Source organism: Saccopteryx leptura, chromosome 5 (genome assembly GCF_036850995.1).
Source record: "Saccopteryx leptura isolate mSacLep1 chromosome 5, mSacLep1_pri_phased_curated, whole genome shotgun sequence".
In the NCBI taxonomy this organism is placed as follows: domain Eukaryota; kingdom Metazoa; phylum Chordata; class Mammalia; order Chiroptera; family Emballonuridae; genus Saccopteryx; species Saccopteryx leptura.
The window spans coordinates 333161-352500 of NC_089507.1; the positions used below are offsets into that span (position 1 = coordinate 333161).

Genomic DNA, 19340 nt, shown 5'->3' on the forward strand with positions numbered 1-19340 from the left:
CAGGTGACACAGCCCGCATCCCTCTTAACTCCCACAGGCAGACCCCGTGCCCAGGGCCTGGGTCTCACTTGAGCCAGGCAGGGTAGACCTTCAAGACATCCTGGGTTCGGGGCAGGGCGCGGATGATCCAGGCCTCGAGTGCAGCCTCTCGGGGCCGGGGGCCCCTGCTGCCCTCCTCCTCCACAGTCCCGCCGCTGCAGGCCTGCCCCTTGGCCCCAGGGTCGCCAGCCGGGAGCGGTGAAGGGAGCGCCTGCAGCTCGAAGTCACGAGGGTCCTCTGTGATGTAGTAGGCTCTCAGGGCGGCCTCCTGCGGGGTGGGGGCCAGTGTCCACGAGCAAGTCATGCTGGACGGGCCCTGCCACTGCCCTAGGGGGGCCCCTTCTTACCAGCACCTCCTCACTCCTGGCCAGGCGGGGGACACTGATGATACGAAAGTAATTTCGATGCACAGCATCGCTGCCATCAAAGATCTTCAGAGTCTGCTTGCCTGGGCCAGAGCGAAGTAGGTGTGAGCCCGTGGCAGGGTGAAGGTGGGCACTAGGGACTGGATGGGGGATGGGGGAGCAGCGAGGCGGCAGCCAAGGGGCACATACTGGACTCCGGCACCGGCACCTCTCTGCCTGGGTAGGCGGGAGCCCCTCCATCCACGCAGTCGTCCCCTTCACCTGTGGGATGCACACAGCGGGCTTCTCACTTCGTGCGGTCCCATCCCAGGTGCATCTGCCAGTTGCACCCCCACCCCTATCCCGAGCTCACCCTGCTCTGGGGCCACACTCTCGGAGATGCGGAAACAGTGTGTCTTGTTGAAGTTGCGGGACAACAGGTGCACGCATGCAGGGGGCAGGACCATGGTGTGTAGGCGCCCAAACGTGCACTCGGGGGCCAGCACCGCGGAGCAGACAGTGTGGGCCTGGGGGGGGGGGGCATGGCTTTGAGCCGCGGGTCTCTAGGTGGATGAGAGCCATGTGGAGGCTGGCCCTTAGTGACCCCACAGAACTGACAGCTCCTGCGCCCGGTCACCACCAAAGGGAGCCCCGATTCTCTGCACCACGGAGATGCCCACCCCAAAAGAGTGGCACAATCGGGCTCCAATAGAAAGGAGGCACCCCCCCCCCGCCCCGCCCCAACTGGACACGGCACCACTCCAGGCCCCGCCTCAGCCCACCTTCGTCTGGCCCCGCCCCCGAGACTCCATTCCCGCCCCCGCCCCCTGCCTGAGCACCTCCATCCCTCTCCCCCTCCAACCTGGACCCCGCACCACTCGCAGCGCAGTCCAGCCAGCACATCGGAGGAGCCGCACGTCTTCCGACAGACCTCACAGCGTGCACCAGAGGGCAGGTTCCCCTCCCGCCAGTGGTGGTGTTGCGTGTCCTGCAGAGAGTCCTATCAGCAGGCCCCTCTGGGCCTGGGCCCGCTCCCGCTCCGCCAGCCCCACCCTGGGCTCCTGGCTCCTGCGCACTCACGTGGTCCCGGTGCCCATCCTGGTGGCACTGGCGGCAGTCGCTGCAGGCGAAGGGCACACAGTCGGGGTGAACGTGCAGCTCACACACTGGGGGGTGGGCAGGGTTAGGAGCCTCTCGCTCCTCAAGGCCCTTGCCCCCTTCATGCCGGCATCTCTACTCTCTGCCTGAGGCCCACCCTGACCAGCTGATCTTGAAGCTTCCTGTACCTGAAGTGTGTGGCCGGGAGAACCCCACTTCTTCCTGGCTCTCCCCGCTGGGCCCACCTCAACATGCAGCCTGCAGCCCTGAACCTGATGCCCTGCCAGGGCAGCTCTAGAATTGAGAATATTCCTGTCCTACCCTTAAGGCCACGCCTCCAACCCTGAACAGCCACCTGGCTATGCAGGGCTGGCTGGGCACCTTGAACAGCCCAGACCACAGCCCAGACCGGGACCCTGAAATGGGTGGTACCTTCACAGCGGAGAGCAGGCGCCTCCAGGCTCTTGCGGCACACGGCACAGAACTTGCGTTTGTAGAGCCCCCTGGGACCAAAGCAATGGGCCACAGGGACCTGGAGGGGGCAGAACACAGCCTCAGCCTGGGGCCCACTGCCCCTCAACCCTCACCCCCAATGTCCACACCCATCCAGTTTTCTACATCGCAGAGAAATCCATCACCACCCCACGCCGCCTGCCTGACTACTGTAGTCCAAAGCTCAGGGACCCAGACCAGCATAAAGAAGCCCTCCACCCCAGCCCTCACACTGGCCCACCCCATCGAACCTGGGGCCGGAGCACCAGCCCAAGCCCTGCCTGCCACAGGTCCCCTCAGCACCCCTCTGTCCCGCCCAGCATGTATGGCAGCCCACACTCTATACGCACTCGGACCAGGCTGGGCGCCACACTGGTGCAGGGGGTCTTCACCTGCTTCAGGCATTTCTCATGGGACATGAAGTTGCAGACTGTGGAAACAGAGCCATGGGAGTTGGCCTCTGTACTGCCCAGAAACCAAGGGATCCCAGGTTTGGCACACAGATGGGAGGCCTCGGCCGGTGGGACCACCAAGGGCCATAGCAAGACACCAATGTTCCAACAGGACAGAGTACCCATCACAGTGGGTACATACTTCCATAGCTGATGGGGCCGAATCTTGCATGGGTGGGGTCACTGAAGTCTCCCAGCCCCTCCTATTGTGGGTGTGTTGGGAGGTAGTTCCCATCATCCCCCCCCCCCAGTCATGGGGGCAGAGGGAAGCTATAGCAACAGCCTCCCCCAGAAGCATTAAGGGACAACCTGATCCTCTGCCCCATCCCACCCCTCATTCGAAGAGAGCCCAGTTCTTGGAGCAGAGACCTGATGGCTCTGACCATCCTAAGTGACATATCTGGTATTCAAAGAGTGGCCCCTCCCCCCAAATGCAGGCAAAGCTCTCCTTCAATCTCTGTGAGGGGCAGACAGGTGGATGGGCACCTCTCCACATCCCCCCCAGACTGGCTTCCCCAGAAACACCTTTCCCTCACTCCCCCACAGCCACATACACCCCTAATTACCCCTCCCACATGCCATGTGCTTGCTGAGACTCAGAGCCAGTCTGTGAAGGGCCAGGACCTCATGGAGGCTGGTTGGCCTCGTGAGGGTCGCACCTGTCCCTGTTCAGAGGATGGGCAGTCCAGAGGCCCTAAAGGCAGAGTACTCAGAGTGTGCTGTTCTCTGGAGGTCCACCCAAGAAGAAAGGGGGCATCCCCACTCGTCCTGGGGAGGCCCAGTAAGACTAAGGCTCAGCTGGGAAATGGACCCCAAGCAAAACAGGAGAGAGTGAGACCTCAAGAAGAGTGGGCAGGCACATGCAGCATGGGTGGGTCCGTGAGGACGAGGGGGCCTGGGGTGGGATGGAATGGACAAGTCTACAACACAGCCTTAGGTGAGACTGCCCAGGGGCCACAGGTAGTGCTGTCCCACCCGACCCCTAGGAGGCAGACAAGCCCCTCCCCAGGCTGGGAGAGCAGGCCAAGGCCTTGCTTCACAGAAAACTCTAGGTCCTGGCTGGATGGCTGGCTTAGTAAAGAGAGCGTTGGTTCCAACACACCAAGGTTGTGGGTTTGATCCCTGGTCAGGGCATGTAAGAGAAGCAATCTGAGTGCACAACTAAATGGAACTAAGTGGAACAGAGAGTTGATGCTTCTTTCTCTCCAACTCTCCTCCCCACCCTACTCCCACCCCCACCTCTCAAATCAATGGAAAACTTAAAAAAATATATTCTGGAAGCAGTCTAGGCTCAGGTGGGAGAAACAGGGAGACACAGAGCCTGAGGAGTGAGTTCCCCTCTTGGCAGCCAGACCAGCTCTGCCACAGAAGGCAGGAGCTGTGGGCAGGCGGCATCCAGCTTCCTTCTCTGGCCCATGAAGATAGGGCCCCATCACCCCACACCACAAGTCCTGGGTGCTCCTGCCAGAGGAGGGGCTCTTCTTCCCACATCCTTGTCAGGCTCCTCTGCTTGCTGAGATCACCAGCCCCTTCTTCACAGCAGTGGGAAGATGTTCACACAGCTGCCCAGTGAAGGGCTCCAAATCACCCCCATGCTCAGCCTCTTTCCATGAGCTGCTGTCTTCTGCCTTCACCACCTCTCACCTGTTCAGGGGCCCTGGGTGTGGCCTCAGACTGGAGCTGACTCACCCTGCACAAGCACATCTCCCACCTTAGGTGAGCCTCCTGCAATTCCCAGGGGAGGCAGGGCAGTGCAATGTTTCCAATATGACAGAAAAACCAGGGGTCACCACCCCCATGCCAGCTGGTCAGGCCTCCTGGGGGTGTCAGGACAACCATTTACCCTGACAGAAGGAATCCTGTGTAAAGGGCTCAGCCTCCTCTACCCAGACTAGACCTGGTCTCTGCAGACTTCTCCTTGAGTTGTCCCTCTGTCCCAGAGCCAGAGGCCTGTCTTCCTGAGCAGCCGCCTGGGCAGCTGTGCTCCCCAGGGTCCTCCCACCTGCCCTGAGGACGCGAGCAGACTCTAGAAGCACACACTGGCTGCCCAGGAGCCGTAGGAGGGAGGGCCTTTTCACCCAGCCCTGTCTTGGCAGCCGGATGGAAGCCCTGTTGGGGCATGCCGAACTTTGGGTTGCAGGCCTCAGGGCCGGCTGTCCTGCAGTCTGAGCGTGAGCAATGCAAACACCAGGCCTCTGTGGACCAGCACCAGAGCACAGGAGTCAGCAGCCCAGGAATCAGCAGCCCAGGGCGGCCCTGCTCGGAGGAGTTGACCTGCTCAAGGTGGACTGGCCTCATCCCCATCCCTGCCCCGCCCCTTCCCTCACCCTGCCTCACGCAGGGCCCCCTGTTCTTCTCCCATTGGGTCCTGACTCAGGTGAAGAAGCCCACGCAGGGAGTTACTGGGGAGGAGCCGCGAGCACCGGTCGCCCTCAAACCCCAGGCAGAACTGGTGCTCATCACCTCTGTGGGGAGTTCTGGCCCTTGGTAAGGCCATTGCTGGGAATGCAGAGGCCAGAGATAAGGTGCCCAGCCCGCGCCAGGGGCTGCAGTCTGCGATAGGGGCGCGGGCGCTCACCGTCGCACAGGAAGCCGGCCAGACCCCAGATGAAGTCGGAGCAGAGGTGGCAGAAGGTGGGCTTGGTGAGCGTCACCTTCCGGAAGATATGGCCCGGCGTAGCGGAGCCCGGGGGCCGGGAGCCTGCCCGCTCCGGCCCCGACCCCGGCCCGGACCCCGACCCCGACTCCGGCCCCAGCCGCGCGCGGCCTCGGCTGCCCAGATCAGGACTGGAGGCCGGGCTTCCCGGACGCGGCGAACCGCCGCCGAGCCAGGCGCGGGCCCCGGGCTCGGCCGCCGCCGCCATTCCCGGCCGGGGCGGCCCGACCCCCGGCGGCGGGCGAGAGCCGGGTCCGCGCTGCTGGCAAGAGAGGCCGTGGTCCCAGCTGTACCCCGCAGTCCGCGCCGGGCTTCCGACTGCGCCCGCCGCCACTGCGCAGGCGCGCACCCCTGGACCCGGCCGGGCCAGGCGGCGGGGCGGGGCTGACCAGCGAGGCCGAGAGAGGCGCGGCCTGTGGGGCGGGGCCGGGAGATGGGGCGGGGCCGACAGGGGCGGGGCTGACGCGGGAAAGTGAGGCTTGTAGGGGCGGAGGCCGCGGGGTCTGCGGCGGGGAAGCAGGGCCTACCGGGCTGGGCCTAAGGGGAGGGGGCGGGTTTAGGGGCGGGGCCTGAGGGCGGGAGGCGGGCTGAGCTTGCAGAGCCGAGGTCCCAGCACAGGGCCGGTACAGGACCGGAACAGGGCCCTGTGGGGCGGCTTGGTGAGCTGGAGTATGGACCCGGGACTCGGCTTCCCGCACGCGGCTTCCCGATACGGATGTTGCTGCCTCGCCTGTTCCGAGGATGGCCTTGCTGGAGCCCCGCCCATCAGTTCTCCCTGGGAAGCCAGAGGGGCCGGCATTCCCCTCTCCGGGCCCTGTCCTCGTGTTCCGTCCCGGACGGTCCTGGACCCCTCTCCGATATGAAACCGCGCTCCAAGGAGGGCAGTGAATCCCATCCCCAAGCCCTGTCAGCAGAGCATCCGGCTCTGCAGAGGGGCGGCCCAGCACGCACAGCGTTGTCTTGTCCAAGCAGCTCTGGAGTCGTGTCCACGCGCTCATCTTGCTCCATCGTCTGCCAGCACTAAAGGACCCTTGCTCTTGTGAACCTGAACGCAGACGGCAATGCTCGTGGCCAAACTGGGCGATGTGTGCAAAGGCTAGGGACCCGCCTAAGTCCCTGCCGAGTTGTGCGCTGCCCTTGAACTAAGTACTCCCCACCCTGGCAGGGCTGCAGGGCCTTGGAGAAGCTGGGTGCTTCCCACAGGTGCCGTGAAGGGCGGGGCCCCAGGGTCCCAGAGGAGAAGAAAAACAGTGAGGGACACAGTCAAGGGATGATAATGCCCCTCGAGAGGGTGTAATGGTCCCAAATGCTGCCGAAGAAACACCTGGAACTGTATCCCAACTGCTGGTAGCGCAGCTGAGGGAGGCAGAGGGAAATTCTGGGAGTGGACTCTGGGGAGAGGCGCCGGGGGCCAGGGCGCCGGGACGGGAGCAGGCCCCTGGGAAGATGAAGACCAGGAGCAGGCCTCTGGATGGGAGAAGACTCCCTCCCCCCAATCCCAGGAGGGCTCATCATTGGTCTAGAAAGTGTTCACTGAGTGTCCCACTATGGGCCTGGGACTCTGGTCTGGCATCCCTGCCCTCCTGGAGCTTAGTTCTGGGCAGAGAAGCACAACAAACTGAGAAGCCACCTAGTGCCTTGGTGCCTGCAGTGGACAGAGGGAGCCAGGGCTGGGTGACCAGGAGGAGTTGGCCTGAAGCAGTGGGGCAGGGAGCGGACGTCCAGGCATGGGGAAAACAGGGTATGAAGGTCCTGGAGTGGGATAATCAAGGAAAGGGAAGGCACCCCTGTTGTGGACCGTAAATGGCAAAAAGCCATTGTAGATTTGAGGCTTAGCAAAAGGCTAAGTTCTCCCCCCTCCACCTCCATATTGGCTGTGATGCTGAGTATCTGCACCCACTTCACTTGCTTCCTTAGGTTGCTGGAAGCAATTTACATCCCCTTCCTCTGACTGTTTGTTTTCAGATGTTGGTAGATTTCACTAGTGTATCCTGTTTTATGCCTTGGGAGAGTTCCTGTCTTAGCCTTGGATGTGCAACTTTGTATCAAGGTCCTTGATTTGCATATGGCTATATAATAAAGCGAACTGGGGCTTTGTGCACTGGGTCACTCCGATACTGCCAGGCATTTTGAAGAGTCTTCCCGGTCCGCGGCACACCCCTGCCCATGGGGCTCCTCAGAGTGTCCGTGTGCTGGGGCTCTGAGTCCCTGATACTGAACACTCAGCTCATTGCCCACCTCCTTCCCCTTCCCTGAACCTCAAGACATATGGCTCCAACCATGGGGCCAAGGGATCCCGTGAATATGATGTTGAGCCTTTCTAGGTTTGTGCAGCATTTTAAGAAAAAGTGCAAAATTATCATAACAAAATTAGATACATATTTAGTTGGAATGAGAGGAGAAATCACAACAAATGAAACTTTTTTTTTTTTTTTGTATTTTTTCTGAAGCTGGAAACGGGGAGAGACAACCAGACTCCCGCATGCGCCGGACCGGGATCCACCGGCACGCCCACCAGGGGCGACGCTCCGCCCACCAGGGGGCGATGCTCTGCCCCTCCGGGGCGTCGCTCTGCCGAGACCAGAGCCACTCTAGCGCCTGGGGCAGAGGCCAAGGAGCCATCCCCAGCGCCCAGGCCATCTTTGCTCCAATGGAGCCTTGGCCGCGGGAGGGGAAGAGAGAGACAGAGAGGAAGGGGGGGGGTGGAGAAGCAAATGGGCGCTTCTCCTATGTGCCCTGGCCGGGAATCGAACCTGGGTCCCCTGCACGCCAGGCCGACGCTCTACCGCTGAGCCAACCGGCCAGGGCCAAATTAAACATTTTAAAAGAAATAGACTAACAGGGCCTGACCGCAGTGAATAAAGCACCGACCTGGAATGCTGAGGTCACCGGTTCAAAACCCCGGGCTTGCCTGGTCAAGGCACAAACGAAGCAAAATACTATGGTTGATTCTTCCTGCTTCTCCCACCCCTCTTTCTCTCTCTCCTCTCTCTAAAAATCAATAAATAAAATATTTTTTAAAAATTGACTAATAGGCCCAGGTTAGATAGCTCATTTGGTTAGCACATCGTCCTGAAGCACAGTGGTTGCTAGTACGATCCCTGCTCAGGGCATATACAGAAACAACTCAATGCTCCTCTCTCTCCCCCTTCCTTCCTCACAAAACTCAGTAAGTTTAAAAATATGTTTTAAATAACAAAAGGGCATATGCTTATTGCAGAATAATATTTTAAAAAATTGACTAATAGCACAAACATCACAAAATCCATAAATACCACAAATTTTATTCATAATTCCTACTCCATTGTGATACTTTTCCCCTGTACATTTTGTATGGACTCTTTTTACAATGATTTTGCAATATAACTTTCCAGGGAGAACAGAGACAGACCATTGAGTCCCCCTACCACAGCCCGTTGGAAAACAAATCAAGACGGCTGTTTTACAGATGCTTCCGTTGGACTCCTCATCACTGCTTGTATCACCTACACTGTTAAGGCTGCTGTCAGATTCGGAGAGAATGTTGTCAAGATTCTTCCATCTGCTAGCTGGAAAGTTTCAGGTGCACTTTCCTGAGCCGTGTCTAATCTGAGATGCCCCCACTGATCTGATAGCCTTCTTAAACCATGTCTTTGTCACATCGCTGTGAGATTCTAGCTTATCTTGTGGACGCCAGCATTTCCTGTCAAGTCAGCAGCATGTTTAATCCCTTCCCAACAGTTCGTGTGAGTCGCTCCTCTTGGTTAATTGCCACTGGTGTTCCTGAAAGCTGCTTCTGCACCAGGATGTCTGGCGTTAACTTCACTATTCAGGGAAGTGACTGCAAGCGAAGTGACTGCAAGCGACACAAACACACTCGATTAAACCCCGCTGATGTTTCCACAACTTGACTTCCCCTTGGCCAGATCCCAAAAGTGCCCCTCCTCCCTCGCCACCACCCCAGCGAGAGAGAGGAAGTGTGGCAGAGGGAATCCGAGATAGTGTGAGGACCTCCGGGTCACGAAATCTTCGTTTAGCAAAGTTTACAAAACTACGTGACTGTATGATAAAGGCCCTTCTTGTGAATCCATGCCACTGTGAGGATCTGCTGTGTCCCCCGGGCGCCCGGTGTCACGCTGCCTCGCTGCTCTAGCTTTGTGGCCAGGACCTAACATCGCACACACCCTCCTTGTGTGTTTCTGGTGTGGGCAGGACCAGGACCCCCAGAAGCCAACTGCTGGCCTTGTCCAGCTCCTTGCATTCCAGCACATGTAACCTTTCCTCCACTGTCATAGCAGCAGCACAGCATCTGTGCTTTAAAATTGGTACCCAGATGTTGTTCTAATCAGATGTGGTAAGGTGACAGAGGCCAAGACACCTGCCTTTGAAGGAATAACTTATTACTTACATTTCCCAGGGGAAAGAGGGATGCCCTGCCATGCAATGCCATGCGGGGAAGCACCAATTTGGGCCAGGAGGCGGAAGCAGGAACCAGGAGAGAATGCCCCAGAGCTTGATTGGAGTTTTCACAGGAAGGAGAGGCTGAAGCAGCAGAGGAGCACGGAATGAGTTTAGGACCGGATAGTGTGAATAAATTCAGCGGCCTGGGCTGTCGGGAGGGCAGTCCCTACTTGTCCAGTACCTGGCTTGGTATCTGAGGGTGAGATGGAGGAGCTGGTGGGGGTGGGCCCTGGATGGGTTAATTTGCAATCAAAGGCACTCACAGGGGAGTTTTAGCCAGCTCCTAGGATTAGTGGGCCCTGGGACGGGCAGTCTCTCCAAGACCAAGGCCTCAAAAGTCAAGAATACAGAAAATATGCAAAAGCATTCAATATAGTCAGAAAAATGGGGGCAGGGAGTAGGAAAATGTTTTTACCTGTCTAGAGATACAGGCTGGACTTCGGTGAAGATAAAAAACTATCTTTTGTTTAAGAAAAGAAAGGGAGATGGGAGACTGATGATACCATGGACAGGGGATGTCCCAGGGAGAGTGCCGCCTAGACCTAGAGACCCCTGCCCACCTCCCTTCTCTCCTTTCAGCCAGAGATAGAAACGAAAAGCCTAACAATATATCTGCTTTATATATATAAGGCCCTGTATTAATGCCCCCCCCACACACACACACACACCTCTCTTTGTAGCCGTGCCCTGGCTGGGTACAAATTTCAGAACCATCTTTGCATTTCTTTTCTGAGATCTGGCCTCTTCCCTGTCCTCTTCCTCCCCCTCACAAGAATGCTGCTGCGATGACATTTAAAGCCTACGCGGATAATCCCAGATAATCTCCCCGGCTCAAGATCTTCAATGTAATCTCACCTGCAAAGTCCATTCACCAAGGACAATCATACTCACAGGTCCTGACTGGGGCAGGCAGATCACACTGTTCCCTCTCCTCACAACTTCCATGTCACTGTCACACTTTTGAATTTTTTTTTATTTATTTATTGATTTTTAGAGAGAGAGGAGTGAGAGAGAGAGAGAGAAGGGGGAGGAGCAGGAAGCATCAACTCCCATATGTGCCTTGACCAGGCAAGCCCAGGGTTTTGAACCGGCGACCTCAGCATTTCCAGGTCGACGCTTTATCCCACTGCGCCACCACAGGTCAGGCGCTATCACACTTTTTAAAAAGTTTATATTATTTATTGACTTTTATAGAGAGAAGGGGAGGGAGGAATGAGAAGTATCAACATTTTTAGTTGTTTATTGGTTGCTTGTCATATGTGCTTTGACCAGGCAAGCCTGGGGTTTCAAGCCTACGATCTCAGCGTTCCAGGTCAATGCTCTATCCACTGCCCACCACAGGTCAGCACATTGTTGCATGTTTTGACTCCCTGGATATATTGTAGGTCTCACACAATCATTATTATTGTTTTTCCAAGTCACTCCTCACTAAATTTTCCTCTGTGGCCCTTTCCTGCCTTGCCCCCAGTCTGTTGTGATCAGCCTCCTCCTGGGAGGACACTGTTCACTGTCTCCTTGGTGACAACGTTGTCAGCATTTGTTTCTCTGTAATGTTTATTGGACCTTCATTTTTTTTTTTTTTTTTTGTATTTTTCTGAAGTTGGAAACAGGGAGGCAGTCAGACAGACTCCCGCATGCGCCCGACCGGGATCCACCCAACATGCTCACCAGGGGGCAATGCTCTGCCCATCTGGGGCGTTGCTCTGTTGCAACCAGAGCCATTCTAGCGCCTGGCAGAAGCCACAGAGCCATCCCCAGTGCCCGGAGCCAACTTTGCTCCAATGGAGCCTTGGCTGCGGGAGGGGAAGAGAGAGACGGAGAGGAAGGAGAGGGGGAGGGGTGGAGAAGCAGATGGGCGCTTCTCCTGTGTGCCCTGGCCGGGAATCGAACCCGGGACTCCCGCACGCCAGGCCAACGCTCTACCACCACTGAGACAACCGGCCAGGGCTGGACCTTCATTTTTAAAGCATACATTTTGCTGGATTTAGAATTCCAAATTTGCAGTCATTCTCTCTTAGGACGTTGAGGTTTTCGTTTCATGGCCAGCTGGTCTTGGTGGCCAGCTACTGTGGACGGTCGAGGTGGCAGGCCTCTGCCCTGCTGCCCTAAGAGCCCACATCATCATCATGGGCTTCATAGCACTTCCTGGTTCTGTGGCTGATGTCTCCCATCGCTTTTAGAAAATTACCAGCCCCTATCTCTTCAAACACTGTTGTGTCACCAACCTAAGGGACACTGGCTGACTGCAGGGTGGCGAGGCTCTGCTGCTGAAAGGGGTTATGCAGGGACAGACTGATCAGTGGTAGTCAACCTGGTCCCTACCGCCCACTAGTGGGCGTTCCAGCTTTCAGGGTGGGCGGTAGCAGAGCAACCAAAGTATTCAATATAAATAAAAAGATAGATTTAACTATAGTAAGTTGTTTTATAAAGATTTATTCTGCCAAACTTAGTGAAAATCCGATATAAAGTACTTGGTAAGTAATTATTATTATATGATTTTATTTGCTGTAACTCTGCCTTATAAATTTTATAAAGTAAAGTTACTTCCCTACTTTATAAATCACCATTACTGTGGAACTGGTGGGCGGTTAGAAAAGTTTACTACTAACAGAGATACAAAAGTGGGCGGTAGGTATAAAAAGGTTGACTACCCCTGGACTGGATGTTAAGTGGTCTGAGATGTATGACCTACTCAGGAACAGGCAGTTTAACATGTAAACATTCACACCAGGACCCCTCCACTCACACGCACCTCATGCTACCCCAGTCTACTATAAATGAGCACTTGGCTTCTCAGAGGCAGCTTGTCTCCGACCACAGCCCCCTAAACCCAGGGGTCATCTTTGACTCTGGTCTTCCCACACATCCAATCAATCAGCTGATCCTAGTGTCCAACGTGTGACCACCTCTCCCCACCAGCCGAGCCAGTAAGCAGTCCACCTGACTTGCCCAGTAGACACTTCCCGGCCCCCAGGGCACCTTCTGACGCCGCCACAGAACGGCAGCTCACCCTCGTGCCGCTGACCAGAGGAGTGGGCTTCTAAGGGCCCCCACGCATGGCCTGCGGGGCAGAACTGACATCCTGGTGGGCGAGGAAGGTGCGCGGGAGGAACTTCCCTGTGGAAGCAGCAACCCACCCCCAGCGGCTGGAGCAGGGCGGGACCTAACCAGAACTGGCCAGCCCCGCCCACCTAAGGCCGCCACGCCCACCTCCTGACCTCTGTCCACTCCCCCCACCCGGCCCACCCAAGCCCCGCCCCAGACCCAATGTCTGGGTTCCAAGGATCCGCCCCTCGATGGAGGTCATGTGGCGCGCGACCCGGAGGCGGAACCGGCCGGCGTGGCGCCGATCTCGACTCCGACCGGGATCGCAGAGGACCCCAGAGGCCTGCAGGAGCCGAGGGTACCCCCGCGCCGCGCCCTACCATGCGCGCCCGGGCCGTGCGACCCCCTGGGTCCGGGGCCTTGCTGCTCGCGTTCCTGGCAGCGCTGTTGGCCGGATCCCCGACGGTCCTGGCTGAGGCCCCGCACTTGGTGCGTGTGGACGCGGCTCGCGTGCTGCGGCCCCTGAGGCCCTTCTGGAGGAGCACTGGCTTCTGGTGAGCGCCACAAGCGGGGAAACAGGCTGGAGCGGTCCAGTTCGCCTCCATCCCGCTGTGCGCTCCTCTTTACACAGGGCTGCGTTCGGGCTCCGGGGCCTCTGGTACCCCCTTGACGCCGCCGTGAAGGGACCCGTAGGCTCCTACACCCATTCCGCGCAATAGGCGCTGCCTACACCGACTCCTCTGGGGCCCACCCTGTCGGACTGCGGGTCTCCTCTCTGTCCACTGGCTCCGTGTGGTGTCACAGGGGCTTTCTATCTGAGTGAGGACCCCGTGTGGGGAAGGCCTGGGGCCAGGCCCTGAGCTTGCCTGGGGGTTGAGCCCAGGCCTTGGGATTGGCTGTGGCTCAGGACACTTCTTTCAGCACACCAGAACCCTCCCCCACTGGGCCGGCCCAGGAATTGAGGATATCCCGGCAGGGGGAACTGTCCCCTGTACTTGCCTGCCCCTCTCCCTGTATGTCCCTGGCTCCCTCCGTGTCAGACTTTTGATCTCAGATTTGCAGCCGGTGAGGCAAGGAGCAGGGTGGGGATGTGGTCCTCTCTCCTCTGGGAGCCCCTGATCCCTACAAACATGAGACTTCATAACATTTCTAGTGGTGAGAGTTGTTTTATTCCATCAAGGACAGGATAACTCACTGGCAGACCCTCTCCAGTCTGTCCGCTGAAGCCTGGTGTTCCAGGCAGGTCCAGGTCCTGGCTTTGTAGGTGCGGGATGTTAGATGTGACTGTCCTGTGGGCTGTGCCCACGGGGACTAATGCCCCCACACCCTTGTTCTGTCCCCAGCCCCCCACTGCCACACAGCCAGGCTGACCAGTATGACCTCAGCTGGGACCAGCAGCTCAACCTGGCCTATGTGGGTGCTGTCCCTCATGGTGGCATCGAGCAGGTCCGGACCCACTGGCTACTGGACCTCGTCACAGCCAGGTAGGTGTCAGAGAGGTGAAAGCCTGGGAGTGGCCGGGCAGAGCCCACTTGACAGAGATGAAGACCATGTTGGCTGTGGAGGACAGTCCGGTGCACACTGTGGAAGGGGCACAGGGGAAGGAGCCGTCACCCCTACACTTCCTCCTGTGGGGAGGGGAGGAGGGAGGATGTCCTCCCTGGCTCCCTGGGACCATGGGCGCTGGGGTGGCCCCAGGACCAGGCACAGCCGGCGTCCTGCTGGAGGTAATCCTGGAGGCTCAGGGAAGGGCTGCCCTGGCCTCATGGCTGGACCGGCTCCGATGAGCGTGCCCACATATGCCCTGTGTTGGGTATTCATATGTCCGGCCTTGCAGGAATGCTCTGCCCGAGGGCCAAGCCGAGGTTGCATTGATCACATCACCTTTGGCCTTGCAAGGCCCAGCTGGGGCCTAGGCACAGAGTATAAGGACCACTTGGGTTTGTGTGTTAAGGGGTTTCCAGAGACACAGAGATCCTCACACCTCTGTCCAGAGCTGCCAGCTCACCAGGTGGTGTGGAGGCTGCGGGGGGGGGGGGGGGGGGGGTTAAAGACCAGTGTCTTTTTTGGCATCCTGAAGACCACATGATTGGCTCAGGGCGCTTGTTCAGATAAGATGGTAACACTGTCAAATGGCCCCCATGGACACATAGCACCATGCTCTAGCTCTGCCCTGTGCTGGCATTTGTTTTAAAGGCTCCCTTGCCCCTTCATGGAGGAGGTAGCACCCATGCCCCCAGAAAGAATCGGTCTGGCTGGTTGGTAGTGTGAGGACGGTGCCTCACAGAGCACCTGCGTGAGCTCCGGGAGGGAGCAGGGTTGGGCCATGCTGCCTCCACTAGAGCGAGGAGTCAGTGGGCACTTGCTCCCTGTGGCGGGCTTGGGCCGCCTGCACCGCAGTGTGCACGCTGTGGAACAGCTGCCCCTCCTCATCCACGTCCCCCTGACCCTCCCCGAAGAAGTTCCCTCTCCTCAGGGCGTCCGTCACTGAGGGGCTGCAGCAGGCCAGGAGCAGGGCAACGCCCAGGGCCTTGTAGTCTCTGCGCAGACCCCGCAGTGTGGCCAGCCCGGCTGCGTCCAGGAACAGCAGCGGGGCGCAGTCGATGACCACCGTGTGGAAGCCGGCTGCCATGGGCACCAATGCAGCCGTGTTGCTCACTGGGCCCTGGCCCTCGTCCTCGATGGGGTCTCCCTCACTGACCCCTGCTCCTGGGCCCTGCTCCTTCCTCCTGGCCACCGCATGCCCAGGGTCCAGCCCCGTGAGGTTGTAAAGGGACCTCAGGAAGAAGTCCTTGTTGACGTAGCAGAGTGGCCCGGCAAAGCGGAATACACGCACCCCAGGCTCGGGGACGAGATCTTCGAACTCCGCGGCATCCTCGTAGAAGCCGGAGCCCCCGATGCGGGCGAGCAGGGCGGCACGTGGGTGCTGTACGCGGCCAGCCAGGATGAGCAGTGAGAGGAGCAGACCCCCTAGCAGCCCGGCCTCGGAGCTGACCAGCACGCAGGTGGCTGCAGTGGTGACCCAGACCAGCGCATCGGCCCGGCTGAACCGCCACAGCTTCGGGACGTCCCTCACCTTGCGCAGGGCCCCCCGCAGGCTGACGACGATGACACAGGCCAGCACGCTCCGCTGCAGGTCCTGGAACAGTGGTGCCAGCACCAGCAGCACCAGCAGCACCACGCCGGCACTGACCACGCTGGACAGCTGTGTGCGGCAGCCGGTGGCCGTCTTCACCAGGGTCTTGGCCAGGGCGGCACTGGTGGCAAAGCAGTGGAAGAAGGCTGGCAGCACGTTGCAGCAGCCCAAGGCCAGCAGCTCCTGGTTCGCCCGCACAGAGTAGCCGTGGCTGCGGGCGAACATCTCTGCCAGCGAGATGGAGAAGGCAGAGCCCACGAGGGCCAGGGGCACAGCGTCCAGCGCCACACGCCGCATCAGCCCGGGGTCTGGCACCCGGGGGGCCATGAAGCCGGTGGGGATGACGCCAGCCACACTGGAGCCAAAGCGTGCGTGGAGCTGCCCGAAGTGGGAAACAAGAGTGGCCACCACGATGACCAGCAGTTCCGTGGGCAGGGGCATCTTCAGGCGGTGCCGGCATCGGTCCGAGAGCTCCTTGGCGGCCAGCAGCACTGCCAGGCACACGGCACTGGTGAGCACGTCACACAGGTTGGCCTGCCCGACGTTACGCAGCAGGCTCAGCCACGTGCTGACCACCATGCCCAGCCCCTGGTGCCGTGGGACCTGCACGCCCAGCAGGTGTTTCAGTTGGGAAGTCAGGATGGTTACTGAGGCCCCCATGGCAAAGCCATCGAGCAGCGGCTGTGAGAGGTAGGCAGACACAAAGCCCAGCCGGAGGATGCCCATGAGGACCTGTGGGCAGAGTGTCAGAAAGGGAGCCAGCTGTTCGGCTGGAAAGGGTGGCAGCAGTGCAGGGCCTGACCAGCACGGGAGGGAAGCTCCTCCTCCTGCAGCAGTGCAGGGCCTGACCAGCACGGGAGGGAAGCTCCTCCTCCTGCAGCAGTGCAGGGCCTGACCAGCACGGGAGGGAAGCTCCTCCTCCTGCAGCAGTGCAGGGCCTGACCAGCACGGGAAGGAAGCTCCTCCTCCTGCAGCAGTGCAGGGCCTGACCAGCACGGGAGGGAAGCTCCTCCTCCTGCAGCAGTGCAGAACCTGACCAGCACGGGAGGGAAGCTCCTCCTCCTGCAGCAGTGCAGGGCCTGACCAGCACGGGAGGGAAGCTCCTCCTCCTGCAGCAGTGCAGGGCCTGACCAGCACGGGAAGGAAGCTCCTCCTCCTGCAGCAGTGCAGAGCCTGACCAGCACGGGAGGGAAGCTCCTCCTCCTGCAGCAGTGCAGGGCCTGACCAGCACGGGAGGGAAGCTCCTCCTCCTGCAGCAGTGCAGGGCCTGACCAGCACGGGAGGGAAGCTCCTCCTCCTGCAGCAGTGCAGGGCCTGACCAGCACGGGAGGGAAGCTCCTCCTCCTGCAGCAGTGCAGGGCCTGACCAGCACGGGAGGGAAGCTCCTCCTCCTGCAGCAGTGCAGAGCCTGACCAGCACGGGAGGGAAGCTTCTCCTCCTGCAGCAGTGCAGGGCCTGACCAGCACGGGAGGGAAGCTCCTCCTCCTGCAGCAGTGCAGGGCCTGACCAGCACGGGAGGGAAGCTCCTCCTCCTGCAGCAGTGCAGGGCCTGACCAGCACGGGAGGGAAGCTTCTCCTCCTGCCCCAGAAGTGGCACTGCCCCCTCCCGGGAGACCCGGAGTCGATGGGAGGGTGGCACAGTGTCGGGAGGGAGGGACAGGCTTGGTACAAGAGAAGGCCAGGAGTGGGGAGGCCGTGGCGAGGCAGGCAGCCCTCTCGAGTCCCACCCGGGACAGTAAGCCTCAGAAGGCCATGTGGGCCAGTCAAGCATGTCTGAAGCTGAAGCCACACTCCGGCTACCTATTCCTGCCCAAGCTGCAGCTGGCAGACAGGTTCCTGGGCCCTGGACACCCTCAGCCTCCCAGGTGGTCCGTCCTGGGGCACCGTCTCGGGCCTGCCTCTGCCTGCACCTTGGTCTGTCCTATTCTTGTGGTTAAACCCCCTGTCCTCGGAGGCCCCAACCTTGTGCTTCCCCCAGGCTGGACCCTTCTAGTTGGGCAGTGAGCACCTGAGCGGGGCTGCTCCCAGCATCTCAGCGGCACCTCCCCTGTGGCCGGCTACTCACCTGGTAAATCCCGACCACCAGGGTGAGAGCGGTGGCGACGCGGATGGCGTAGCAGTCCCTCCCGCAGTCCTGCATCCCGAGCGCCAGTGTGCCGGCGGAGGCGTTGAGGGTGCTGCTGTTGTCCCTGGGCCCTCGGACCTCCTGGGCGGAGTCAAAGCCAGCCAGCAGGAGCTCGCGGTCCACCACCTGCCCGACCATGAGGCAGAGCAGGCTGAAGATGCCCACGGAGACATGGCGGGAGGTGCCCAGCAGGAAGTAGATGAGGTTCGCGAAGAAGGACGTGTAGAGGCTGTAGATGGGCTGCAGCCCTGCCAGCAGCGAGTAGGCAATGGCCTGGGGCACCAGGATGATGCCAATGACCAGCCCAGACATGACATCGCCCGGCAGGTCCTCCCGCAGGCGATACCCGCACAGCCAGTGCGTGGCGGGCAGCAGGTCGTGCACCAGCGCACGGGCCCCCTGCACGCTGCACACACGGCTCTGCCGCAGCCGGGCCTTCAGCCTTTCACGCAGGCCTGGGGGCGCCGGGCGCTGCCTGCGGACCAACACCGGTCCCTCACCCTGCTGCTCAGGGGACACCTCCATCCTGGGGTGCCAGGCCCTCAGGAAAAGCTGCCACAGAGAAGTGGGTGTCAGCGCTGGGACAGTGGGATGCCATCACAGAGACCGGATATACACGTAGCCAGAACCGAGCTCCCTGCAGCCCACCCACCTTCCTGTCCACATGCAGGTCCAGCCCTCACCTCGCACCCCTCTCCAGACCACCAAGGTCCCCTCTTCACTGCGGGCCCTTGAGGATGCAGAGGCTGGAGGAAGACCTTGCCGATGCCAGGACCCCAGACCAGTGGAGGGAGAAGCAGTTGGACAGCCGCACTTGCTACCTGCCAGGACCTTGTGGCAGAAGTCCTGGCACTGGCTTTGGGAGTGACCTCTGCAAGGCCAGCAGTCTGTTCTGACCTCAAAATCCCCATTTCAAGTGTGAGGCAGCTCTCCTGGGTTTTGCTTCAAAGCACAAGCACCCTGTGCAACATGGGAGCTGGACTGTGCCCACTGCCCAGCCCGACCTGGCCTCTGACTCAGAGCGCTCAGCTGTGTGGAGTTCAGCTCAGACTTAGGCTCTTGAAGTTCCCCTCATGGGACGTGGAGCCTGGTCACTCTGCTGCCTGCGTGGACAGCACTGCACGCTGGTCCAGGACCTGGGGCCTGGCTGTGCCTGGGGGGCGGAGGGCAGGGAGTGGTGCCGGCCTGGCGGCGGGAGGCGTGTGCAGGTGAGCACAGTGGCCCCTGTGGACTCAGGGTGTGGCTGTGCCCTTTAGAGGACAGGTGAGAGCCATGTTTCCTTCCTCTGAAGCTCTGCCTGTGCCCAAGGGCCCCCGAAAGAAGCCTGTCTTGTTCCTCTATCCAGGGGGTCAGCCTCTGATGTGGCTGAGTCCTCCAGAGACATCACCGTCTTGCACAGGCCCTGGCATGACTTACCTCACGCGCTCAGTGGCTAGTGACAGGCCTAGCCCATCTGTCCTCTGAAATCAGGGTCTGCTGGCTGGCTGGACCCCCAGAGCCCTCTGGCTCGTGT

The 19340-nt window shown here is 59.8% G+C and overlaps 3 protein-coding genes across 6 annotated transcripts in view; 1 reads left to right on the forward strand and 2 right to left on the reverse strand.

The window, feature by feature from the left end:
- Positions 1–5419, reverse strand: part of DGKQ (diacylglycerol kinase theta) — a 13893-nt gene extending 8474 nt beyond the window's left edge. Inside the window, exons 1-9 of the mRNA XM_066385342.1 lie at positions 5004–5419; positions 2324–2403; positions 1914–2013; positions 1464–1549; positions 1246–1371; positions 757–910; positions 594–665; positions 387–487; positions 69–307 (exon numbers count right to left, since the gene is read on the reverse strand). Of these exons, the coding sequence (XP_066241439.1) occupies positions 69–307; positions 387–487; positions 594–665; positions 757–910; positions 1246–1371; positions 1464–1549; positions 1914–2013; positions 2324–2403; positions 5004–5289 (1244 nt within the window). The 5' untranslated portion in view covers positions 5290–5419. The remainder of the gene's footprint in view (positions 1–68; positions 308–386; positions 488–593; positions 666–756; positions 911–1245; positions 1372–1463; positions 1550–1913; positions 2014–2323; positions 2404–5003) is intronic.
- Positions 5420–12841: 7422 nt separating this feature from the next.
- Positions 12842–19340, forward strand: part of IDUA (alpha-L-iduronidase) — a 17919-nt gene continuing 11420 nt past the window's right edge. Inside the window, exons 1-2 of one of the 2 annotated variants that reach the window (XM_066387516.1) lie at positions 12842–13120; positions 13910–14050. In XM_066387516.1, the coding sequence (XP_066243613.1) occupies positions 12948–13120; positions 13910–14050 (314 nt within the window). In that variant the 5' untranslated portion in view covers positions 12842–12947. Of the gene's footprint in view, positions 13121–13909; positions 14051–19340 lie in introns of those variants that run through there. The other variant, XM_066387518.1, reaches the window with a different exon arrangement.
- SLC26A1 (solute carrier family 26 member 1) overlaps positions 14046–19340 on the reverse strand; it is a 10492-nt gene continuing 5197 nt past the window's right edge. For 2 of the 3 annotated variants that reach the window (XM_066387514.1, XM_066387512.1), the window contains exons 2-3: positions 17768–18379; positions 14046–16434 (exon numbers count right to left, since the gene is read on the reverse strand). In XM_066387514.1, coding sequence (XP_066243611.1) covers positions 14905–16434; positions 17768–18352 — 2115 coding nt within the window. In that variant the 5' untranslated portion in view covers positions 18353–18379 and the 3' untranslated portion in view covers positions 14046–14904. Of the gene's footprint in view, positions 16435–17767; positions 18380–19243 lie in introns of all 3 variants that reach the window. The other variant, XM_066387513.1, reaches the window with a different exon arrangement.